We start from the raw sequence: 23,451 nt of genomic DNA, 5'->3' as shown, positions 1-23,451 counted from the left end.
TTTTATTCTTTCAATTTTATTGACTTTCGCTGGTGTTTTATTTATTTATGTATTTTTTAAGGACCATTTCTGCATATGTCAATTTCCCACACTTGCTTTGATAAACTCTTCTTCTTCTTCCTCTTCTTCTTCTTCTTCTTCTTCTTCTTTTGGCTGTTGATCAGCAGATCATCCGTCTCCATATCACTCTGTCCATAGATCAGCCTCTTTTAAACCAACCACCTGCATTATTTCCCTCACCACATCCATAAACCTCCTCCTTGGCCTTCCACTTTTCCTCTGGCCTGGCAGCTCCATCCTCAACTTTTTTCTACTGATGTCTCTGTCCTGTACACATGACATGACCAAACCATTTTTATTATATATTAAATTATTTAAATCATAATTAAACAATATAGTATAACATAGTAGCATTACTGACCCCCCATTACCAGTGGTGCAGAAAGGGTTAGAGAGGGCAGCTGTTTGGTTTTATTGGTCTTCCAGATTCAGCAGGTGGCGCTGTTCGATTCTCTTCACCAAACATCCGGACAGTAGGGTCAGAAAAGTAACCAAAGAAGCGGAAAGGCTGTGCTCCAATTGCCTGATTGGCTACTACACAGATACTTTAAAAGTAATTTGGGTGAAACGTCATTGTGTCCACTCCGTAGTACCCTAGATAAATTAGAGGTGGTTGATTGGGATTTAACCTTAACATTGTTGAGTTTCATCATTTGAGCCGGAATTTGTCAAATGAAGACTTTCATATTCAAAAGTTCAGCGATTTGGTGTTTTATACTCAGCAGTGTTTTACGGAGGTAGGCTTTATCAGTGAGTTATAATAATAAATATAATAATAATAATGACAAATGAGGAATAAGTAGACATATTTAGGTTAGCTTTCAGTATTTTATGATAATTAATATTTTTTATAACAGTTTTAGTATTTGTATTTGGAATGATTTTATTAGTAGTATTTATTTTTAGCATTAATATTAGTTGTCCATTAACATAATAATAATAATAATTATCATTAATTTCATCATTATTATTTTTTACACTTAGAACATCAGCCAGCATGTCCTGTCCCGAGAACCACGTGATTTGGAGATCAGGACATGTTCAGGCGTACCTGCATCCTTCTCCCTGGACACCAGGGGCCACTATTGTGACCCACAATCCCCCTAAATACCCAAGCAGCCTCTTCCACTTTCCCGAATCCTCCTTCCTGAGTCTTTTCCAAGGAGCCCAGGTAGTCGGAGATCTCCTCTGCAAGCGCCTCTGCGTCCAGCGCTGCGCTCTCGTGCACAGACCTGATTGTGACAATGGAACACCTGCACATCTGCTGCTTCTTCCTCTTCATGGCTTGGAGGACACATGGAGGCCGCATCTCGCCCCTGAGGAAGACTTTCAGCTTTACGATCCCGGGTACATAACGTCCAAAAGCGGTCCACGATGGACCGATATTAACCTGGTAGCTGTTAAAGATCGGATTCGGGAAAAGCTGCTTTCACCGGACGCCCCTCTTGATTACACGTTCCTCGGAGAACCGACACACCCAGGATTGTTTTCTCGTATCGTTCGAGGAGAGGAGAAGCAGTGGAGGGTTTGGGAGGACAAAGGTCACATTGCTTTTCTCACACCCTTCCCTAACACTCCAGGTCTCACAGTGGTGATTCCACGCAAACCTCTCACCAGTGACATCCTTCGTCTAGAGGACGGGGATTATACAGACTTTTTGCTGGCAACCCGGAAGGTTGCGAGGCTCTTGGAGGAAGCGCTGGGAGCATGGGGAGTAGGGGTGATATTTGAGGGGTTTGAGATTGACTACGCTCACGCTAAAATGATTCCTCTGGTTTCATCACCAGGGAATGTGACACAGAGAGCTGTGTGTTCAGTACCAGAGTTTTATGATGTGTATCCAGGGTTTGTGAGCTCAGCTGATGGACCCCCAGCCAGTTCTGAACATTTAAGACAGATACATGACAAAATCACTCAAATGTCATAGAACTGATGTTTCATATCAAAGCTTTTGAAAAGTTTTTTTTTTTACCATTTTTCTATTTGTGTAAGTCAAATTGTATTTTTTTTTATCTTTACCATATTTGAGTTCTTCAACAAAGCCAATGTCTTGCTTACATTCAGATAATCGTTCGTGCAACAACAGTTCGTGGATTATTTTCTAACCTCAGACTGGATGCCTTTCATATCAGATCATACATTAATAATTATATATAATATTTGGAAACCAAAATATTTTCAGTCTACATGGATTTTAAAATTGTATGTTTAATTGTTGTAATAATTCGTCACTACAATTCATTGAACATCTCTTTTACCCCTTAACCCGTTCCCTTCATTTATTTTAGTTATGCTGAAATCAAATCCCACAGCATTCCAGCATTCGAATGTTCTAATGTTTCTGTAGTACCAACAGACACAGGAACTTGTATGGCAGATGCTCAATGTTCTATAAGGAAACGTTTTTTTTTTTATCAGTTTTGAAGGAGTCTCTGGAATCACTGCTTTTTTACAGTCATATGTAAAATTTCTAAATGTTTTCCTACACAGGAACGTGTTCCCCACGAGTTTTCTTGTCAACATGACAAACAATTTTTTATTTTTTTTTCAAGGGCGAAAAAAAGGGTGAGGGAATTTGAGTTTTTAGCAGAAGTGATAACATTTGAGTTTTTAGCAATAACTTTAACTTTGAGCTTGCTTTAGCTTAGTGAACCTTGAAATCTGAATCATGAAATTTGCTCTTATGACCCAAAAGAAGAAACCAAGTGGGTTTGAGTTTTTTATTACTTTTATAGTAAACAGTGTTCTTGATCCCACATTCCAATCAGCTCTTCTTTAACATACAACGGGCAAAGAGTTGTAGGGTGAAGGCTAAAACGTGTCTTCGGAGACACATAAAATCCAACTTGTGGCAGCTTTTTCCAACTGCTACATCATAAGGCGATGTATCAGTTCAGAGCAAGATGATATCTGTACTCTTCTGCATCCACGAGCTCACAGATGCCCACGATTGACTAGTGTCACTGTGACTGACAGGAGAGAGAGTATACACATCTGCCTCTCACCCAGACAGCAGAGCCCTTTTTCCTGTATGGGTTCTTTGCTACGGATGTCTAAGGCAGTTGATGATTTTTTGAAGATGGAATGACACTGGACATCTTTGCTCTTTTCTTACTTTTAATAGGATTTTTGTGTGAAGTTCAGTTCAGTTGTTAATTTATTAGAGCCTGAGGACCCCTGAACATCCCCTCATAAAGTGTTCAGGTTTGTATTTGGATTAAATTCAGCTAAATTAATACAGTATTTGGACAAAAGTGAAGTACTGAGACACGACTTTTCCAACCATATGTGCTTCTTGAACAAACTGTTACCTCAAAGTTGGAGGCACACAATTGTATATCTAGTGTTAGGGTTAGGGTTAATCAAACTAGGAGACCCAAACCTGTTTCTACATGACAATGCTTCTGCGCCCAAAGCCAGCTCCATGAAAATATGCTTTATGTGGGTTGGTGTGGAAGATCTTGAGTGGCCTGCTTTAGAGCTCTGACTTCAACTCTATTGAACACCTTTGGGATCAATTGCTGACTGGACCCCAGACATCCTCACCTCAACTACATCAGTACTTGACTTTACTAAAGTTGTTGTGGCTAAATGAACACAAATCCTCTCAAGCACACTCTAAAATCGAGTGAATAGTATTGTAACAGCAAATAGAGATTAGATGTGGAATGGGATGTTCAGGTGTTCGCAAACTTTTGTCCCATCTCTAAATGACACTTGGGTGCAATTTTATCAGCTTTTTTCAACATCTATTAAAGAGAAGAAAATGATTTCCAAACACATAACTATCCTGTTTTTTAAGACAAGGAAGCATTTTACATTTATTAATATAGGATTCTATGCAATTTGTGCTCCAAATAATTTAAAATAAACCTGCTATTTTTTTCTTCATGCTCCACTGCTTTCAAATGTCACCTAACAACTCCGAAACCATTTGTGTTGCCGATGCTTAACGAACAATTATGCAAGAATTAGCGTCAGCTGCCTGCATATGGGACTGAATATAATGCAACTTTTACCGCTGTCCCCAAGGGACATGATTACTTTAAACACATCTGTACACATGTCTAATGACAGAGATAAATGCACATTTATAGACATTTATTTTATATTCTTGTTTTATTTTTTGTTCAAGGATTATAACAGTATGAAAAATGAAAAATGTCAAAACAAATCATTTGTGATGATCAAAAGGCTAATTTTAATCCAGGTTTTACATAAATTGTATTTCACAGGCAATTAAGTTGAAATAATTATACACTTATGATTGTTTTATTGTTCATATAATAATAAAAAAAAGGAGAACCCTTTGAGAACATTAGAACATTGTGCTTTCTCTTACTATATTATTATAATAATAATAATTATTATTATTATTATGAAAAAATAACATTCAGGAAAAAAAAAGGAATTCTGGCATTGCTGTAATTCTGTCTATTAATATTACCAATACCCAGTTATTTTCCAGGATTAATTAAGCAGGTAGCGCCATGTATTTACACAATTACTAGTTTTTTTCCACCTCTCAACCTCCTCCTAATTAATCCCTAGATGTTTTCATTAACAGCTTAATTAGAGCAGGTTTTATGTTACTGAATAGATGGTGTCATCGTGAAGAAACAGGGATTTTGTCAGTATGGTGGATGGAATGGAAACGAAAGGATTTGTCAGCATGAAACTGTTAAAACTAAAAAACACACAAAAAGAGGTATGTTCTCTAATATCTGTTTTATCTTCTAAAAAATGTATAGTTGAGTTTGATGCAACTGAACTTGGATGTTGAATGATTATACGATTGCTGTAAGTGTTCCGAGTGATTGTAGCTTATCTTATTTATCTTCTAGTCAGGTTCTCCTCTCTGCATAATATAGAGAATGTAGAGTACAATTGTATATGGGCTCTTTGAGAGTAAATAAATAGTTGAGTAAATGTACTATTTTATATGGAATGCATTAAATAAGTAATGATGTAACACATTTCTAAAAATTCTGATGATCGGAAAAATGCTGATATAGAGTTCCTGGACATCCTTTATACTAAACATTGGAAAGATCAAGGAACCATAGGTTTTTACATTCTAATGTGCAAACTAGAAGTTTGTGTCACAAACAAAGCCAAAACAGTTTTAATGATAATATTTTGCCATAGTAAACATTATCGAGTTTATTATAAACATTATAACAGTAAAAAATATTCTGTGAGATGTGTTAAACAGGCTTTTTAGACTTTATAAGATAAGAAAATGAGAGAAATTTATATTTCCGTATTGTTTTGATGAACTAATCAAAGATGAATAGGTCAAATTTCATGACTATTAGGCAGTTGGATTAGATTAAGAATTCTGATCTAATCTCTTGCTTGTAAATTCGAAAGAGAAGATTTTGACATTCTTTTACATGCTGGCGTTGACTGGTTTCTTAGCTGGTCCCTTCAGGCAGGAGCATGGGTTCAGCCTGTCCATCTTGTAGATGTAAAGTATTGGCTCGATGGTGCTGCTCAAATCCATGATAGAGAAGACGGCAACGCTGATTTGGCAGACCAGCTGGAAGAACGTGTAGGTCGAGGCAAATGGCATGAGCGCCACGGGGGGCAAATAGTTTACCACGATGATAGCCAGCAGGATGAGTACTGTTTTAAAGGCTTTCTTCTTCACGGGGTTCATGACCTCTTTGCCGGCGACACTCCTTCGCAGCACCCAGATGATCGATATGTTGCAGAAAACCATGATAAAGAAGGCCGACAGGATGAGGCTGCTGAAAACCTCGGTCACGCTCAGTACTCCTAAAATGCTCTTGGCGAGCGAATAGGCCAAGAGCAGCGCCCATACAATTGCGGAAATGCCCGCCCTTATGCGATTATCGCGGATGTTTGTGAACACGATAGGATGCACCACGGCGATATACCTGTCCAAGCAGATGCAGGTGAGGAACAAAGGTGCCATGTCTTTCACACCGTAGGCAAAACGTTGTAAATACCAGACACCCCAGTGGTCCAGGTACAAGCGGTTTAGAAGTTCCACAGGCGTCATCAAGCAGAAAAAGGCGTCCAGTGCAGCGAGGTTGAAGATAAAGGTGTCGGATGTGGAGCCTTCACTTTTGCACGTTGCGATGTGCCACATCACCAGAATGTTGGAGGGGAAACCCAAGGCCAGGTTGAAAACTTTGACAATAAAGTAAAAGACGAAGGCATACGGAGCCACGGCACACTCATCATACTGGTACCACAGCGGTTGACGCCAACCAAGAGCCGTTATGTTTGGGGGTAGTTTAGAGGTATCATTCATCTTGGATCTAAAAAATTTAAAGGTTTGGATTTTAATCCTTTTCCTAATGCAGTCCATTATATAGTCAACCTTCAATACCAGCGAATACCAATGGTTCCCAAACAAAAAGTACTTTAGGCATTTGGATCACTCACCACTCTCAATCACCAAACTGTTCTTGCCACGAAAAGCTTCTCTTTCCACCACACCTTGACCCTTCCGCTATTCAACACGTTCTCAATTGCAGACGTGCCAAATATAAGTAAACCCTTTAGAAGAAAAAGTTATGGCACTTTGGTCAGGACCAATCACTGCAGCACATTTCTAAGAACAAGATGGCTGCCTACAATTGTACACTAGTCTGATTGGTCAAAGTCGTAAGAGGACGTGTTCATTTGAACATCCTTTTAGTAAAGATGCCCATAATGGGAGGGAACGTTCGGTACCAGTGATGCAACTGTGAGGAGACAGCAGAACTTCGAGGTAAACAAGTGATGCAAGGCTGAAATGAGTAAATCTAATGTAACATATTACAAACGCCGGTTTCTGGAAGTCAGCTTAATTTCTGTTCTAGAAGGAAACAGTTAATGGACAGAATGGAAGCATGAGACTATTGAGGATTTTTTTCCAATAAATAAGCTAAAATATTACGTGTCCAATGTCAATGTTTTGCAAATTTCTCTTCGTTTGAGAATTTAAAAAAATGCGTTGGAAATATGCATACAATAGTATGACAAAGTCTAAGAACACTAAGAAGTTTTTGAAACAACCAAAACTTTGCACAGCTCACATAAAATGTTTTTTTTTTTTTTACAGACATTGTACATATAAAAACAAATTATAAACAGTATAAGCAGCTATAATCAGTCATACCCTCAGCATCCTCTGTTTTTTCTTTCTTTTGAGTACAAAAAAGAAAAGAAAAAACAGATTGTATTGTACATTTAAATCACTTTATTTATTCCAGGGGAAAATTTAAAAGCAATTTTCATTATAGGTGAATGATAACTGGAGTATAAATATACTTTATTTTTTATAGTATATAAAGAAATATATATGTATTGTATATAAAGAGGAAACAAATGCATTGTGTACAGATACTCTAATTGTATGATGTGGTAGTGCACTATACTGTTTTGTGTAAACATTACTGAAGTTCCAGGAGACGTGAGGAGAATTAAAGTGCTAATGCAGCGCAAACTTGACCGACGTGAACATCGTAAGCAGTCTAGCAGCAGAAGAGTGAATAGCATTAAAGTAGCATTAAACATATGGTTGTTGGTGAAGTTCAAGTGGTCAAGTATTGGTACTAAAAAGTGAAAGGTCGGGAGTTTAAAGCCCTGGTATCGCCAAACGGTTATTTAACCTTCAGTGCTGTAGTGGTGCTGTATTATTGCTTACCCTGTGCTCTGATCACATCCTAACATCACTGGGATATGCAAAGAAATGATTTCATTGTGCTGTAAATAACATGTAACGAGTATAAAGCACTTTCTTTACCTTTCCTTATTAATATCAACCTATGATTTGAATGATCATGTAAATGTTACTGTTATCAAAAGTTAATTAACACCTACTCACAGATTTGTTTTGAACATTCAGCGTCACTGTAATGTACCTTAATCCAACTGAAATGTGCTGCTGATTTAGTTTAAACACAGCAGCATTTTTTGCCTGAGTTTTTTAATCAGGAACTTTTCCTTGTGTAATTGCACAAAGGTCTGGAACACATGAAATAAAAGACAATGTGTATTATCACTGCTTTATACCTTATATATTTATTTGTTTTAAATGGTAAAAATGACTGTCCTTGTACAGGATCTATGAATATCGATGTCAGTAATAGATTTCTCCTCTGCCTTAGGTTATTGCGGTAATCTTTCATTCAATCTTCATACGTTATATACAAAAGATACCACATGCTTGTAATGACTTAGTGATGAAAGCACAGCTTTCATTTATCAGTTACGCTCTCCACTTGTGAACATGGAATTAGCAGTTAAATGTCTACTAACTTTAGATACATGGACCACTCGAGAACCGTTTACAATCTGAAATTCTTTGTTGTTTAGGTGCAGGATGTTGATGCCATCTGTCTGCGGGTTTCAGGTCTTCTCCTTTCCCAGCGGTGCCCATTTCTGTGTTGCTATGTGTGAACCCTCCGTTCTGTCATTTCCCCTTCTCATATTAAATTTCACCAAGCATTGTGTGTGGCCATCTGGGGAGCTATGTACGGTCTTCGCCTTGATTAAAAACTTTAGGAGCTCCAATTCCACATGGACAAAATGCATTGCGGTTTGTCAGCCCACCCACATAGCCATCATGTCTTCTTGGACTCTCTGTGTTTTATAAAGCTCGGAGCCCACAAAACATATTTACCTTTACATAAGTACTCACCATCCTTGAACATTTTGTAGGTGTACCACCTGGAAATGAAATGGACCCAATAGGGGTTTTATTGTAATGTTTGGTGGTCTTTTTTCCCCCCTAATTAATTATGTAACTAATTTTGCAGTTTCGCAGCAGTGTGATAGTACACACTTAGACACATACAACTTTGAGGTCAAGTGGGCTTTTATTGTCATTCCCAACCATATACATTAGAGTACAAAGTGAAATTAAACCATGTTCCTCCAGGACTGAGGGGCTACATAACACAACATACATTAACACAGAAATACACAAAAACTAACGAACGGCACGAGTAAAGAAATTGTTACACAGTCTGGCTGTGAGGCACCTTTTCCCAGATGGCAGGAGAGTGAAGAGTGTGTGTGAGGTGTGTTTGTGTGTGTGTGTGTATGTATGTACAGCCACAATGCTGGTGGCTTTGTGGATGCAGCATGTGGTGTAAATGTCTATGATGGAGGAAAGAATAACCTTGATAATCTTCTCAGGCGTTATGAGAACTATCCATTAAAGGTTTTTTCAATAAAAGATGGTGCAATTCCCAAACCAGGCAGTCATGCAGCTGATCAGGATGCTCTCGATGATCCCTCTGTAGAACGTATCGAGAATGTTTCATTGGAGCTGGGCCTACCTCAGCTTTCCGATTAAGTAGAGATGCTGCTGGACTTGCTTTGAGGTATTTATATTTGTACATCACACATTCAAGTATTTGGATTTATTGTGTGCACTCAAGAAATAAAATCATAATCAAGACTATTTAATTTCAAGATTGTAGCGCTACAAAATAGGGAAAGGCTCAAGGGAGGTAAAAAGTCATGCAGAGAATGATACCGATTCTGCGGTGTCTTTTGACTGGTGGAAAGATGTAAGGTCTTTTCATCTAGTCTTTAATTTTAGACAAAAACTTGGGCAGCTTGGCCGAGTTTTTTTGTAGGCATTGTTTGGGGTTTGGAAAATGTCCTGGTAATCAAGGTGATGACTCACACCAGTATCCAGTTCCAGCAACAGCAACAAGAACAATTAAAAACTTTTATTACCGCTAAAAAATAAAGCTCATGGTTTGATTCCAATTTTTTTTGTTGTTGTTGTTGTTTGTTCGTTTGTACTGTCAAACTGACTTTTTGTGAGAATCTATATATACTACACTCTGATAGATGGAACATTTAATAACTGCTGTGTCTTTTTCCCAAAGTGGACTCAGAAACAGGAAGTGACTCGGTTCTTATTTTAGCTCTGAACTGTTACACAGGCCTAAAGTAAAACACATAACGTCCATTGTGTGGTTTTCTAAAGTCTGAACAGACCACTAGGGGGCGAACGAAACCTACAGCTCAGAGAGTTTTTCAACTACTGCAGTCTTTTACTGATTTACACACACACACACACACACACACACACGAGCAGACTAAACACTGTAGCCTATTATTATGCACAAAAAAATGTAACTGAAAACAGTATTTATCTTCTTATTTCCTAAGGAAAGGCTATACACAGCAAAATGTCATGTGCTGAAAATTTAAGAGGTTCGGTTTCAAATTGTTTTTTTTCTGGGCCTACTGACAATTATATTTCTCTGTTCTTGTTTTTAAACACATTTACATATGTTTATATATAATATTTACATTATATTTATATTATCTATCTATCTATCTATCTATCTATCTATCTATCTATCTATCTATCTATCTATCTATCTATCTATCTATCATAAATACACCATACAATATCTAACTATATCTACCATTTATTTTAATACAGTAATTGCTGCATCGTATCATTATTTTCCTGCACTAATACAAAAGGAAAACAAACGTATAAACTAACAAATAAATACAACAATTTTTTTTTACTGTCTTTTATTTATTCTTTAAAAGATGTATGTATTTCTTTTTCTGTATCTTTTCTGAATGAAGGCTATTACTACATTGTTTTATTTTACATTTAAATTTTTTACTACAAAGAGTAAATATGACAATCTAGTAGTTGTCTATCTATCTATCTATCTATCTATCTATCTATCTATCTATCTATCTATCTATCTATCTATCTATCTACACAAAACAAATGTAAATATAAATGAACAATATTATATATACAGTATATATATATATATATATATATATATATATATATATATATATATATATATATATATATATAGTGATGTGTAAATATCTATTTCTCTCTCTTTGTAAATATACAATCATTATATATTTATATAAATAGAAAGAATGTATATAAGTGTGTGTGCACATTTGAAGGTTTGCTCGTTCCATTGATTTGTTCCAGGGCAGAAATCTGACGCAGTCCAGAGGAGCAGCAGCACTGCAGAGAGAAAGAGAGAGAGAGAGAGAGAGAGAGAGAGAGAGAGAGAGAGAGAGAGAGAGAGCGAGCGCGCGCGAAGGCAGAGAGGCGCGCGCGCGCACACAGAGAGAGAGAGAGAGAGAGAGAGAGAGAGGAGGCAGCACTGTGGAGTAGCGGGGGCAGCGCGGGCAAAAAAAAGAGATCGAGAACGAACGGGAGGGGGTTTCCACTGTAACGAGAACGCGCACGGGTGAGCGAACGTGTGTGTGTGTGTGTGTGTGTGTGTGAGAGTGAGAGAGAGAGAGAGAGAGAGAGAGAGAGAAGGAGGGGGGAAGAAGAAGAAGTGGAGGAGGAGGAGGAGGAGGAGGACGCGGTTTCCTCTCCGCACGCGCCGCAGGAACACAGCGAACCGACAGGGAGGGAGGGGGAGGGAGAGCGCGAGAGAGAGGGAGAAAAAGAGAAAGAGAGGAACGCCAGCAGCTCGAACGTGGCTCTCCTTGTGTGTGTGTTTGTAACCTCGAACGCGGCCGCGGCGGAACGGAGCCGCTCCAGACGATGAGTGCAGTGATCCCGGACGCGTCCTCGTGACAGCCATCTTTAAGAGCGCGTTCTTATTTTTTTTTGTATGCGTGTGTGTGTGTGTGTGAGTGAGAGCTCGCAGGCTAATTTTTTGGTAGGATTAGGAGGAGGACGGTGAGAGAGGAAAGGAGAAAGAGGGAGGGGGAGAGAAAAATTCGCCCTTCCTTTGAGGTAGGATATGGAGTATAATAGCGTTGAGCGTCCACGAGCCTAGAAAGCGCGCGCCTCATTTTTCTCCTTGAACTGGGTTGAAATACTTATATATATATATATATTTTTTTTACTAACATTTGTTTGTTATCCATAATATTTTCGCGGCACGGGTTTTTATCCGCAGAGGGTGTTTTTGTTTCTTCTGTCCCCGGGGCGCGTGCGCTACTCGGTGTATTTTGCAAGATTGTCTCCTTGTGCTGGAGCGCGTTTTAGGCCTTTGGGTAGGAAATTGGAAACAAATGTAACAACGGGGTTCAGAATCCGGAGTCGGACTCATTCAAGCTTTCAGTCCTAAAGCCGTCGATTCAACCATTTCCGTCCGTGTGTTGAAGACAAAAGCTTCAGTCAGGGAAAAGGGGGAAAAAACAACAACACGTCGTTTCTAATAAATGCAAAAAATAAAATCATAATTATTCGGACAGGCGCTGATACGGGGATTAAAGCCGCACTGCGTGGATCGTGAGAGTAAAATCTATATTATTATAATAAGAAGACAGAGAGGAAAAAAAAGGACGTCGGCGCGTTTTCAATGTTAATGTCGACCGACGTTGCGTCCATCATGCTGCCCGTTAGTCGGGGACTGATGGAGCGGGACACCAGGGACTTGGAGGCGAACACCAACCAGAACCCGCAGGCGCAGAACCAGAGCGCGAACCCTAACCCGGTGCGGGGGATGAAGCGCGGAGACCCGGAGCCCGACGCGCACGGAGCGGCCGCTGCCCCCCTCGCGGACTCGGTAGGGGCCGAGTGTAAGAGACCCCGCATAGAGGGCGGAGGGGACATGAGCCAGGTAAGAGCACAAAGACTCCACACACACACTGCTGTAGATCATGGGTTCTAATACAGGGGAGGGAACCTTTCATTGCACATTTTCACCATCTCTAGCTTCTATCTGGAATTGTCTATATAGTGCCCTTTTTAAAAAAAACATATATTATATAGCAGATTGAGTATATTTTATATATTAGAATAAGAAAATATATATTAGTATGAGTATTATGTGTATTAGAAGGATATATAATTAGTACTCTATTGCTAAGATCACTTGGGGTGATTCCCTCTCAAGGGTGAACCTTTAATTATGTATTATGTCATTTGCATAGAAAGGTGCATGTAATGCGTCTGTAGATACCCCAACCACCACCCCCCCCATCCTTCAGAGAGCACAGCATTAACAGCCTGCCGCCGCCACCATCACCATACGGGTTACATATACATCCAAAATAAAAGTAATAAAAAAACGCAGCACCATTTCACCTTTCTAAGAATTGCATGCTTACACATGATGTAATGTTTTGTGAAAAAGTCTCCCTGCTGCATTGTGTCGAGTGGTTGATTGGAGCTCTCTGAGCTCTCGCTGCATTCACATGCTCCGTGTAATGTAAATGAAGACAGGCCCATATGTATCCATGGCACATTCCTGGCGCACAAACACACACTGAGGGGTTGCTGTACTGTACACTGTGTACAGTACCATTCGGTTGGAGGGGGGGGTGAAGGGTGTCTATCATGAAGTTGACACCTTTGGTGCGTCGCGTGTGCACCTGGAAAGGATGTGTATTGTGTAAACTGTAAACACAGGTTTAACATGCATATTAAAGGTGTAAGGGATACGAGTTCCACCCCTGCATGCTAGGCTACATGGCAGAGGGTTTATATTGATTTTATTTGTCGTTTATGTCTTTTCTCTGGAGAACAATATAATGTATTACAGAAGGTTTCAGGTAGAAACCCTGTACAAAACCTGAACCTTTTTCCAACCCGGAGAACGTCTGAGGAACCCTGTCTTAGAACATCACCACAACAGTGTGTATCATGATGTCTAAGAATATAAAGGTAGTTTATGCTTCAAGGTATTTTATTTTGCAGTGCTGTCTGCATTCTGATTGATCAGAGGGTGTTGGTTTATTATTATTGTTTTTTTCTACCTTGGAATTTATATAGATGTATTTTTATTTATTTATTTTTAGGCCAGTAAGGAAAATAACATTTTGCAGCTTTTTTTCCTGACCTTATTCTTGTTAATTTTGTATATTTGGTTTACTATAAAAAAAAAAAAAAAAAAAAAAATGTACTACATGCTACATATATAGTTAAACAAAGTACATTTTATACAACGTACTATTATATGCAGATCATTGTACTCTGGCGTCATTCGTCAGCATATCAGCATTGTGTTGTCCCTCGGCCCACCCCCTTTTGTTCCATATGGACTTACTCACGTTAAATAAACAGTGTCGGGGGGAAAACAAACAGTACATAGCATGTGTGCTCATCTTAAATAAGCAACCTGAATTCAGCACTCTTGAGGATTTTAAAACCGCTCGTATTTTGTTATTCCTCCCGGTTCTCTTTGCCTCCTCAGCATTCTGCCTTGTGTGCCACGTATGTGACAGGATTTTTATGTCTTCATTTATCTTCGCTGCAGATCCTAGATATACATACATAAAAAGGCAGGTTTTCTCTATCCCAGTGCTAGTTGCATCAGAACATGCAACGAACATGGAAGAACCTTTAAATCTGTTTCACATCTGTATGTGTTTGTGTGTGAGCCGAGGAGTAGGGGGAGGGGACTGGGCAAGAGTGAGGGGGGCCGGGATTCAGGCAACTCGAGGCCGGATGTTGAGCTCTGTTTCCAGACCAGTGCGGCGGCTCTTCGACATCTCGACGCAACGGTGTTGCATGCAATATTTTATTATCCAGTGCCATGACGCTGTCTGGTCTAAAACTTCACCCCAAGCAGTCAACAACTATTAGTCATTCCAGCAGCCTTATATAGCCTCGGCTGCGTTTTTTCCCCCTGCTTTTTTTCCCTGCTTCAGCTAGAGGCTTTATGTCTTAACGTCTTCCATCTGCAGGAGTATTAGAGGATGTCTCGCGCCCAAAGTGCTCCTCTGCCGATGCATTATTTAGTTTCCCTTCCCCTCATCTGTCTGACTTCAAACGCTTCTCTCGTCCCCTCCTCCTTCAGACCAGGGCCTCCAAGTAATTGAGCCTGAGTGTGTGTGTGTGTGTGTTTGAGAGAGTGTGAGCTGTGCTATCTAATGGCTCGTTGTACTGGCTTAATGGCGTTAAAGGTTCTCCAAACCGTAGTGAGACACACTGCTGGTTGTAATACACTCAGCACAGGGCAGATGGACTGGGATGAGATGTAGGTGTGATTGTGTTTTCGGGGTGGAAAGGGGACATGGGGGAGGGGGGTTGCTGTGGCTCTGCAGTCCAAAAATGGTATTGATCTGCACTCAGATGGCCGTCTGGAAACCTGCCTGTAGAGGAGAGGGGAGAGCGAGAGAGGGAGGGAGAGAAAGAGGGAGGGAGGGAGGGGGAGAAAGAGAGAAAGAGGGAGGAGGTATATTACTGCTAGATAGAAAAAAAAACTTTGAGAATGAGTCATTTTACGCATTAGAGAGAGAGAGAGATCGAGAGAGAGAGATCGAGAGAGGGGTGGTGAAGTGGAGAATGATTGCTCGTCATGAAACCTCTTACTCCACACAGATGTCAGGCCCTTTTACACTGACATCACTTACATCCAGTAAACCCTCCTGAGTGAAATATACTGAACGCAATCACTGACAAAAACACCGCTTGCACTACAATTTAACTTTTTTTTCCTGTCTTGATTCCATTTATAGATAACAATTTAAACGTTCCAAGCGACTTTTCTCAGAAGCCAAAAGCGAGAGTCAGTCGAAAGTCTAGAGAACCCCTGAGCAACCTATTGTCTAAAAATGTAAGGATGTGGCACCATTGTCGTTATATCATGACCTCTGGTTTAAGTACATGCACGTGCTTCTTGTTGTTAGTAATAAACCAAAAAAAGAATCAGCATTCCATTGTGCGTATAAAAATATATATTTAACCTAATACATATGTTGTTAATTTGGCAGTTCCATTGTGTTGAACGGCTTTAATTGAATAAATAACCTGTAACAGCATATGTACACATCTTAAATAATTTACAATAAGTACGTTTCTTTTCGGCTTCTCCCGTTAGGGGTCGCCACAGCGGATCCTCCGCACGTTTGATTTGGCACATGTTTTACGCTGGATGCCCTTCCTAACGCAACCCTCCCCAATTTATCCGGGCTTGGGACCGGCACTAAGAGTGGCTGGGGATGGTTCCCTGACCGGGAATCGAACCCGGGTCGCAGCGGTGGGAGCGCTGCATCTTAACCACTAGACCACCAGGGGACCTATCTTAAATAATTTACAATATGTGACACAAATGGTTCATTTGAGTAGAGTAGTGTTAAGGTTTAACATTTTGATGGCATTGCCGAATTACGCTATTACTCAAAAGACGTTTTTGAGACAGACGTTCCATAAAAGCTGTCGGTATTTATTGCGTTGTTGTCTTAAGCCTAAAGGGACATCGACTGCACAAAGATACCACCGCTTGCCAAAACCAGATATTAGTGCACGTTTCCTTGCGTTTAATGTCCACCATATACGATAAGGTTACGAGCACATAAGTGTGGCAGCAGAGGTAGCTATGGAATGTTGTTTATAACCGTAGCGGTTTGAATAGTTATGGACACTACTGTAGTGTGATTTAGGGAGAATCCAGGGGGACAGAGTTGTGAACACTTTAGGGATTTGGAGATAGACACAAAAGGGATGAGGAGTAAGGAAAGCAAGGAAATTGATTGGTCCGTTACAACTGTCTAGCGGTTCTCCTCTTCACTCAATCATACACCATGACTAACTGTGAAACTGTGACGCTGTAATTATAATGCTGGCCGTACTGATAACAACATGGCGTGCTTCTATTAAAACAAACGCACTTCGTAGTATAGCGGCCTATTGGTTTATCCAACAACATGGACGGACTTTTATTTAGCACCTTTAATGTTGGACACAAAGGTCATGGGATGTAAAGCAGACAATAATCTAGTGTAAAGTGTGTTCTCTACTGTTGAATTCTTAATTCTGATTGGTCAAAGTCCTGAAATTATTATTATTTATTTTTTTTAATTTAGAAACAAATCAAAGAAGAATCACAGTTTGGGAATTTAATGTAATAGGAAAACATTCAACTTTGGGGTTACACTTCAAAAGACATGTATTTTATTGCACCACATTGTTGGTTATTCACTATAAGACCATGCTTTAAATGACTTTTGTTTTATTCTTCCCTAAAAGTTTAACAAATGTGTATTTAATATAAATATATGATTTACACATCAAATTTCATGATTGTAAGAATTCAATGTCCAGTAATATTTTGCTGGACTGTAATATTTCTACCCCTTTGAGAAACTTGTTTTATTCTGTTAATACTTTTAAAAAGGTTACAATAAATTAATAAAAAAATGTAGTCTTAAGGTTTAAAAAAAACAAAAAAACAAACAGCTTATTTAGTTATATATTTTTTAATAAATAACACAGACATGGCTGATGATTGTGTCATATTCTAACTTTTAATACAAATTTGAAGTCAAGTCATCTTTCCTTTTTCATTTAAAAAGATGCTATTTTAGGGGATCCTACACCTCAGGTATATTAGCAATGAGCTAAATTTTAGGAGACCATGACATTTAAATTCTTCTGTCACTCATTGTTGATATATTCAATGAAATTTGCCCAAACTTTCTTTAAAGAATCCTTTCGGCATTGTTTTGCTTAAATACGCTACTTCTTGTTGTCTTTCGATGTATATAGTGGCGAGAGGACCATAGCAATAATATAATTGGTTTCCATTTTCATACTGTGTTGTGCTATAGTCAAAATTCTGGAGAAAAGCATTATCAAATAACCAATAAAGAAATGTAAAACTCCTCGATTGCATTAATATTCAAATTGCTAGCTTTGATATCCCAAATCTGAAGGAACGGAAATTGAAGGAACCATGGTGCCACACAAAAAAACATTTAAATAAAATAATGTAGCACTGGCTAAAGCTAATTGCACATAACTGTGATTCTGACATGCTGCTAGCAATGCCCATGCAGTCAACACTATGCTAATGTTTGCTCTCAGGACATAGTCTTATCTATCATACAGCTTATTACTTAAAACACAAAAACGCAGGAGGTCAAAAGTTAAAGAACAAAAAAAAGTCTCCTTTTTACCCTCAGCGATCATCTCAGTTTGGTCCCCCAAGCTGATTTGCCTTATCGCTAACAGTAAAGCGGCTTTTTGTTGCGCTAACGAGATCTGCGCTCATTTAGGCCTCGGCATTAAGCACTCTGATCCCTCATGAAGCCAGCCAGATGGGTGGGGGTGGATTTGTCACGCATACACACACACACACACACACACACACACACACACACACACACACACACACACACTCTGCCGACTAGCCGATACACTCACACTTGTGTGCACACATTCTGCGCTGTGTACTCGTGTTATCTTTTGAATGGCCACGCTAAACCATATATACGGTCACCATTGATTTAAGCCTGATGATACACTGTTGATTTGAAAAATTAGGCTTTCAGCGAAAAGCGTATCGGCTAAACTGGCTCATTTTTAATATGAGGGGAAGTGCTGCAATCTTGATTATTTACCCCATCAGGCTAATTACGTGTCGTGTTATAGCCTTTTGCCACTGTTAATTACCTGTATGGGATTGCATATGTGTAACCATGGCAGTCATGACCTTTGACCCCCATGGTTTGTGCAATAAATTGGGGTGTGGTAGTGAATAAGGATTGCAACAGCCTGTGGAGTTAGCTCACTCATATTCTCTTATGTGCCCGCACACACACACACACACACACGCACACACACACACACACACACTGGGGCGGCCTTTTCCCCAGAAGTTTATTAACTGGAATCTTGCCTATGGAAACTTGAGCCCTTTTTTATTTTTTTTTTCTTCAGGAAGAAAAGAAACTTCAGAAAGATTCTTCAGGGGTTAGCCCTCCAGAAAGTTTCATTAATTGCATTAAAAGTCCACATCAAAGCTGAGATTTGTTAAAGCTTTGTATGTCAGCACTGATTATACTCATCATTTTGCTCAAGTTTCTGTGGAGAAAAAAAAACCCCTCTAAATCAAAAGTTCGCTCTTTTTAACATGTAAAATGCAAATTCGTAGTCTATTTGCAGCAGCACACATTTTATGATTGTCTTGTTTTGTAAAGGCGTGTTGTAGTTATTTCTGCAACGCTGGTTAAGTGGTGCTTTGGAAACCATATCAAGTCAGTCTGGAACCTCTAAATTCTGACCTCTTTCTATGTTGATACAAAGACATCTGAAAACTTTCAGCTTCATCCAAAATGACACCAATCAGCCGGTTACAGCAGCTCTCATCTCTGGACTTTTTTCCGACCTATATTATTATTATTTTTTGAAAACTTGTATTTGTTTTTTGCCCTACCTTCTAATCTATCTAAAGAAACCAGAACAAACATGAATGAATTTACTGAAAGGGAAAAGACCTAGGAGGTGAAGGACACGCTTTTTTCTTCTGGTTCTTGCGTCTCCTACTTCATCTAGGTTACCTCAGACCTGTAAATTCATGAGCTTTGATGTGTTGAGCCAAGAGAAACCAATTGGTGCAACTCCATTTATAGGATTGATGCTACTGTATGAATCAGAACACTCCCGAGTTTCTACCTTTTTCTTTCAACGCTATGGGATGGTACCTTTAAAAGATTAGTTGGGTCTGGTATGAGAAAAGGCAAGTAAAAGCTTCAGTGTGTCATCCAAAACCATGTTTTGGTTGCCAGAAAATCTGATCTAAAAATGAGCTAACGAAATGACAACCTAGTTAGCTAGCCGAGTGGGTTAATCGAGGCTAAGGAAAACGAGTGATATAATTTCTGTTTTCACATCACACGGCAAAAATCTTCTGTTTCGTCTCGGTACGTTTAACCACAAAGTGACCAAGTGTACCGTACTGTGCATCCGATCTACTTTAGTACTTAGAAGGACACTGAAGTGTGTTCATATTCTTCAAAGTCTGTAGACTTTCCAAGTTCACCACAGTGTATCTTTTCTACTTCGGGGGGTGGAGCAGCTCGAGAAACGTATGTGATGGATGGGCAGGAAGAACGTACAACATCAGTGCAGCGCAGACGCGTTCCTCTAGATCGCCTATAAACAGCAAATGTGGTGTTTGGACATGAAAAAGGCAAACGTGAGAGGCAGGAAAACACGACGAAAATACAAAGTGCCACACATTTCCCCCATACACTCGCGCCTTGTTCTCTCAAGTGCCTTGCCCTTCTCAACTTGTAGTTCTTTACTGCGTACCTCAGTCCAGCCCTATCTTATTCCCTCCTTTCCTTTACCTCCCCCCCTCCTTTCCCTCCCTTCACCATCTGGTGGCTTGCAGTCTTTCCTCATTCTTTCTTTTACTCAGTCACTCTCCCTCATTTTTTATTCCTTTACCTGGGACCTTTTAAAGCTGGAGGAACAGAAGGAGAGCCGAAGAAGGGAAACGGGGGGCCTCAAGTCCACGCCGAACAGCTGCATGCTTTAATGCGTACACAGGATCGGATAACACACGCATATACATATACAAACTCTAAGCTGTTGGAACACTTCCAGTTTTCAAAATGTTTCCTTTTTTTTAATTTTGTTTTATTTGATTTATTCTGATGGTCTGATTTTATGCTCAGTTTAAGTTTATAATAAAGGGTTCACTTATTTAGTATTTTCTTCAGCAAAATGGAATTTTAAAAATCAAATTCAGCGTGTGCTTTATAAATTTTTTGCCTATGTTTATAAATGATCTGGAACGATGGTCGATTTGTGAGGTAGAGGCTTAAAATTAGCCAACAGGACATTCCTTTCAGCCCCCCCCCCCCCCCCCCCAACCCTTCCAGTACTTCGCTTTGCTCCAAGTTAAAGTGAAATGGAAAACACGAATGTTTTTGCTCTGCCGCGGCTCAGCGTATATGGACACGCAAGTCTTTTTTTCCCTTCCCTGCAAAACAAACCTAAATAGACTTTAATCGCACACCGGCGTACGCTCATTCGTGTAATTGCTCACTCTTCTTCTGGACCACACCTCCACGCAAGCGCGCTCTACAGCACAACATCGCTGCTCTGAAAAACAATCCAAATTGAATTTACAGAATGAAATTTGAACAGAACACACCCTTACAGAATATCCCAGACAATGTTCATTATTTTTAATTCCTGCCACCAAACTACTACTGTGTAAGTCACGGATCGTGGAAAATGAAACTTACATCTGTCACAGGGCTGGTTGGATTTACTTACAAACATTAAAAACTATTTATTTCACATTTCTATTTACAGCATTAATAACCCATACATAAACTTATTAGGAGCAAACCAGTAGTTGTGTGAAATCAGACATTTAGCACCCCCATATAACCCAAATGGCATAATCCTCGTTGCATAAGACCTTTTCAGAAGATTCAACTGTGAGATCAGCATTCAAATCAGGCTTCTCCTATCGAAACATATCTTCGACTATTTGGGGGCATCCCTAGCTTCCAGGAATATCATCCTGTAAGTACATGCCTTATATGTCCCAGAGAGGCAGTTCTTGTCCAGCATGTCCTTCTACACACACTGTACCCTCCTCTGAACTCAAGCTATTCTCCAACTCTCTACTTTCCAGTTTGTTTAGATTCAGGAGGGGGGTCATGGACTACCTCGAATGAAGCAGATTAAACTTACAGCACTCAGGCTTCCTGTTTTAGTAGAGAATAAGTCGAAATACTGAAACCCATTTAAATAGAAGCGTTTTTCGAAGTAAAGAAATACATTTATTATTATTATCCTACACTTTTCACCCTCCATTGTTAATGTAATACATACGTATAGTGTATAATGTTGCAGCAGTGCAACATTATAAGCTCTTTAATATTCAAGTGCATTAGAGTGATGAATATTTTAAGTCAGTAGAAGGCAAATGTTTAAAAAAATATATATTCTACATATATGTAGCATTGAAAAATGTGTGTGTGTGTGGAGAGAGAGAGAGAAGCCCGCACAGTTCTCAGATCCTGAAGGAAATTTAATGCAAGCCTCTGCTTATGTATGACTCACAGTCTCTGTTCTGCGTCTATTTTGCTGCTCTTCATCATTCTCCCTCCCCCACTTTCTCTCTCTCTCTCTGGCTCTCTCTCTGGCTCTCTCTCTCGCGCTCTTTCTCACTCGACCCCCCCCCCAACCCCTCCTCTTCGCTTCCCGCTCTCCTTGTCCTCCACCTCCTTTAGGTCTGGTTTTCCTCCAAGACATTCCACGTCTCAAATCTCTCCATCCCTTTCTCTTCTCCTCCCGCTTTGCAAACACATGGCAAACAGATGTGTCCCGTCGCTGCCTCGTCTCTCTCGTCTCGTTTTCGCCCCGCTGACACGGATACGCGTTCTCCCATCCTCTATTAATGTTTATGAGGTCAGGGTTCAGCTGGTACCGCTCTTCAATTTCACATCTCGATAATTGCCAGAGCTTCGATCACAGGTTTTGTGCGCCATGTACCAAAAAAAAGAAATAAACCAACGATTATAACTAAAGGCAAATAAATGTGTTTCAAATCTTGTTTTATTTTAAAGCTATTATTGCACACAACTGGACAATCTGTCAATCAGGAAAAGCATTCAAATTTTTTCCGCCCATTAAACCGCCTAAATCGAAAGCGCACCAGTTTTCAATGCAAAGGACATCAAGTTGCAATTTTATTCCGGGTTAAGAATCACATTTAGGATTCTTCACTAGTGGGCTAAACCAGCAGCTGTAGCCTTCCATTACATGATTGCGCATTGGGGGAAAATATGAGCAATGTTTTTTTCTTGTGTTCAGCTGTCTGGTTCAAGTGCCTGTTTTAGGCTCAGATTTCTGTCATTTGAGCTGTTAAGTCTTTCGTATTCTGGCATGCTTTTCTGCTCAGCATGGTTGTAAAGAGCAGCTATTTGGCATTTAAATATTTAGTTAAACCCTCAGAAATGCAGCTCACGTGATTTATTTTTTATTTTATTATATTTGTGTTTATTTTGGCACCAACTCGAGACTGCAATTCATGTGAAAAATCCCAGGAAGTACCGTGATAAAGTGGTCACAGTCACTAAGATTAAATGATTAACCCGAAGCTCTTAATCAGCATGCACAGGAGTTTATATTACGTTATCATGCATAGGAGTTCCTATTAAAATGGCCAGTGCGCATGTTCAATTTTGAGCTGTGCTGTCGCTTTAAGCGACTGTATGCGCTTTATCTGTCCCTCTCGTGCTGTCTGGACTGTGCTGTGGGTGTCGTGCGCAGTTCTGTGTTGCCCCAGGGGATGCAAGCAGAGGGACATCGGTTCCAGCAGAGCGAGAGAGCGCAAGAGAGAAACGCAGGAGAACAGCTGTTTATAATACAGTATCCAGTGATAGAAACCATGCGGCAGAGGAAAAAGTGACGCCATTTTTTTTTTGTTTTTTTTTTGCCTCATAGCCCCTCCTTGCTATTTTAATTGGCTTACGCAACTAGAAAGGACAGACTGCAATCTCTGCCATGCTTTCCTCACTCTAGAGTGCCTCTGAAATCGGCTGGTTCAGGAAAAAAAAAAAAACTGCAGAGTAATATCTTACTCTGGAAAACCGCAAACCTGCCTAACCAGTCCCATCTCAATCCATCGGCAGCAATCTTTCCTTCTGTAAATGATATAAGATTTCGATAAGATCTTGGATAGAGTACAAAGGTGGTTATAT

At 39.7% G+C, this 23,451-nt stretch overlaps 3 protein-coding genes and 1 long non-coding RNA gene across 8 annotated transcripts in view; 2 read left to right on the top strand and 2 right to left on the bottom strand.

Annotated features, from left to right (window-relative positions):
• Positions 1-605: 605 nt before the first annotated feature.
• LOC310736584 (uncharacterized protein) lies at positions 606-2,325 on the top strand. 2 transcript variants are annotated; one of them, XM_083560150.1, is made up of 2 exons: positions 606-797; positions 1,045-2,325. In XM_083560150.1, exons 1-2 carry the CDS (start codon positions 733-735, stop codon positions 1,985-1,987), a joined length of 1,008 nt encoding a protein of 335 aa, XP_083416276.1. In that variant the 5' UTR covers positions 606-732; the 3' UTR covers positions 1,988-2,325. The 2 variants fall into 2 exon arrangements, with proteins under 2 accessions (XP_083416276.1, XP_083416275.1); XM_083560149.1 differs by having other exon boundaries at positions 607-810.
• A 462-nt stretch (positions 2,326-2,787) lies between these two features.
• LOC310736592 lies at positions 2,788-3,407 on the bottom strand. The gene is made up of 2 exons (XR_014536583.1): positions 3,157-3,407; positions 2,788-2,975 (listed from the first exon to the last, which is right to left on the bottom strand). It is a non-coding gene; the product is annotated as an uncharacterized lncRNA (long non-coding RNA).
• A 2,045-nt stretch (positions 3,408-5,452) lies between these two features.
• Positions 5,453-6,343, bottom strand: LOC310737569 (hydroxycarboxylic acid receptor 1-like; the record flags this gene model as incomplete). The annotated part of the gene is made up of 1 exon (XM_083561936.1): positions 5,453-6,343. One exon carries the CDS (start codon positions 6,341-6,343, stop codon positions 5,453-5,455), a length of 891 nt encoding a protein of 296 aa, XP_083418062.1.
• Positions 6,344-11,241: 4,898 nt separating this feature from the next.
• The window catches only part of rbfox2 (RNA binding fox-1 homolog 2), a 54,163-nt gene continuing 41,953 nt past the window's right edge, over positions 11,242-23,451 (top strand). For 2 of the 4 annotated variants that reach the window (XR_014530544.1, XM_083523270.1), the window contains exon 1: positions 11,242-12,617. Coding sequence is in view for 3 of the 4 variants with exons in the window: in XM_083523270.1 (XP_083379396.1) it covers positions 12,357-12,617 (261 nt within the window). In the remaining variant the exon portion in view is untranslated. The remainder of the gene's footprint in view (positions 12,618-23,451) is intronic. The other 2 variants (XM_083523271.1, XM_083523269.1) reach the window with 1 other exon arrangement.

The sequence above is a fragment of the Silurus aristotelis genome, assembly GCF_946808225.1.
Source record: "Silurus aristotelis genome assembly, chromosome: 2".
Classification (NCBI taxonomy): domain Eukaryota; kingdom Metazoa; phylum Chordata; class Actinopteri; order Siluriformes; family Siluridae; genus Silurus; species Silurus aristotelis.
Note: the sequence above shows the minus strand (reverse complement) of the source record. Positions and strands in the feature narration are given on the sequence as shown.

Bases quoted from the DNA above. Each gene is read 5' to 3' on its own strand.
- LOC310736584 (XM_083560150.1), top strand. From the start codon at position 733: ATGAAGACTTTCATATTCAAAAGTTCAGCGATTTGGTGTTTTATACTC. The intron at 798-1,044 runs GTAGGCTTTATC...TTTTACACTTAG, and splicing joins CTCAGCAGTGTTTTACGGAG to AACATCAGCCAGCATGTCCT.